The sequence below is a fragment of the Emiliania huxleyi genome (assembly GCF_000372725.1).
Source record: "Emiliania huxleyi CCMP1516 chromosome Unknown EMIHUscaffold_1636, whole genome shotgun sequence".
Lineage (NCBI taxonomy): Eukaryota > Haptophyta > Isochrysidales > Noelaerhabdaceae > Emiliania > Emiliania huxleyi.
The window spans coordinates 5,395-7,822 of NW_005200944.1; the positions used below are offsets into that span (position 1 = coordinate 5,395).

At 64.1% G+C, this 2,428-nt stretch overlaps 1 protein-coding gene across 1 annotated transcript; it reads right to left on the bottom strand.

Annotated features, from left to right (window-relative positions):
• Positions 1-233: 233 nt before the first annotated feature.
• EMIHUDRAFT_253278 (hypothetical protein) lies at positions 234-1,014 on the bottom strand (the record flags this gene model as incomplete). The annotated part of the gene is made up of 2 exons (XM_005785117.1): positions 234-356; positions 709-1,014. The coding sequence occupies 2 exons, from the start codon at positions 1,012-1,014 to the stop codon at positions 234-236; spliced, it is 429 nt and encodes a 142-aa protein (XP_005785174.1).
• Between the last annotated feature and the right edge of the window lie 1,414 nt (positions 1,015-2,428).

Genomic DNA, 2,428 nt, shown 5'->3' on the forward strand with positions numbered 1-2,428 from the left:
GCGAAGGTCGTCCCGGGCACGACTGTTGGATACGGCGTCATCTAGTTCAACAGGGGTCTGCTGCTAGGGGGACATGTGGTGGCACACCTCTGGTCGCGCTGTGAGCACGATGAATGAGGACTGCGACTAAGATGTAATGCTGCCAGCCAGGCGCCGCCCGCTCCACCTCCACGCCCTTCGCCGCCTGCTCCGCGCGCCACGCCTCCACCTGGAGACAAGTCCGCCGAGTGCGCTCAGACGGCGTCGAGATCCGCCGAGGCTGCGCCGAGGTTGCGCCGAGGCTGCGCCTTGAGCGCGTTCTTGTTGTTCATTCCGACGCCGCAGTTCATCATGCCCACCGCGCGGGCAGGCGTGCCCTACCGATGGACCAGCTGAAGGATGGGCGCAGCTCAACTGATGACGACCGCGCGGGCCGGCGTGCCCTGGGGCGGAGAGGGCGGTGTGGGGTGTGGTGGAAAAAGCGGTGAGGGCGGGTGGTGGTGTGGGCGGCGGTGGCGGCGGCGGCGGCGGCGGTTGGCGGCGGCGGCGGCGGCGGCGGCGGCGGCGGCGGCGGCGGTGGCGGGCGGCGGCGGCGAGATGTGTGGCGATGTCGGTGCCGAGATGCTCGAGCGCCTGGGCGGCGAGGGTACGCGCGAGCTCGAGGGCGATGAGCGAGCCGAAGGAGTGGCCGATGATGACAGGGGCCTCACCTCCCAGCCTCTCTCGCACAAAGGCGGCGCACTGCTCGCGCCAGAGGTCGATGGAGTACTCGACGACCGGCTGAGCGCTCGCGCCGAGGCCCAAGAGGTCGATTCCGTAGACAGTGTGTGTCGCTGCGAGCGCCGGGACGGTGCTCCGCCAGCAGTTGTACGCCGAGCCGGCGAAACCGTGCAGCAGCACAACGGGAGGACCGGAGCCAGCGACGTAGTAGGCGCAGTCGCTTCCACGGAAGTTGAATCGCGAGGCGGCGGGGAAGGTAGGGGTGGGAGGCGATGCGGTGGAGAGACTCAGGGAGAGCGACAGAATCGGCAACATGGTTCCTAGTACACAGAGCCGACAGAGCCGCTTGCGGCACCTTGCCAAAAAACAAATTGCTAGCCCTGGTTTTCCCGATCATTTCGTCCGTCCAAAGGAAGCGCCGGATCGCCCATCTTATGGCGTTTGCCTAACTTGAGGTGAGGTTACCTTCTTCTGCTCAATTTCCGTGGTTTTTGCACGGTATTCGGATTTTCGCTATTTGGTCGTGTGGGTGTGAATCCCGGGATTAGTCAATGGTACCGCGTCGGCGACGCGGGCGCCTTGCGGGCAAAGCCCTTAGCCACCCTTTATCTTGCGCGGTCAAAAGAATTTCGTCGGCACGAAACAATGACAAGACCAAGGCACGGGCAGAGAGAAGAACATAGGATGGATAGGGCGCCTGTTCACGGCATGGAGGATGAGCCACGCCGAACGAACGGAGTCCGGAAGACGAATCGATGACGACGACACACGCCACTAGCAATCCCGTGTCGCCAGCTGTCACGATGCACCCGAAGGGGACCCCAGCGGCCAGCGCCAACATCATCTGTGGAGGTAGAAGTGTTCGAAAAACGAGAGTGGGCCTGAGCAACGACATGAACTTGGCGGCAAATGATCCGGAGTGGGTGTCAGAAGAGTCGTCCTTGTGCGAGGAGAGCTTTTGATAAAACTCGAGGGGCCAAAATACGCCGCGAGGAGGGCGGAGTTGCGCCGAGAGGCGGGAGAAGCCGCGAGAGCAAGGGCTGAGCCCTGGCCTCGACACCTCGACACCAAACCTCGACACCAACTCGACACCTCGACACCCCATACCAACTCGACCAACTCGACACCCCTCGACACCCCTCGACACCCCTCGACACCATCTAGGCTGACACCATGCTCGTCCGTGTCAAGGTGCCAAACTCGACACCTCGACACCGCTCGACACCCCTCGACACCGCTCGACACCGCTCGACACCGCTCGACACCGCTCGACACCGCTCGACACCACCTCGACACCACCTCGACATCTCTGATGATCCTAACACAGCAGGGCGGTGTCCGGTGTGGAGTCCCCTTCTGATCCCGCCTGAGATGTTGGGTGCGAGGTCGTGGAAGCTTTGATCCCACGGGGGGGAGCTGATCCCACTCGTAACCAACTCTCAGGGGCAGTAGGTGGGCGAGCTTCAGGCGCGCCCATCTCGATCGTCAAGGCGTCGCTACGCGCGGTCTTCCGCGGGGGGAGCTTCGTCGACGGGTGCGGGAGCGCGGCGCAGTCAGTGCCGCGGCGAGGCCTCCGGCTGTTTGCGGCGGGCGGCTTGCTGCTCGCTGCATGGCGAAAAACTCGTCTCGCCACACACCAAGGGCGTATGCTCTGGCGAGACGTGAGGCGCATGCGCCCAGGAGGGGAGGGGGCATGCGTAACGACACTGCTAGAGATGCCTTTCGGGGC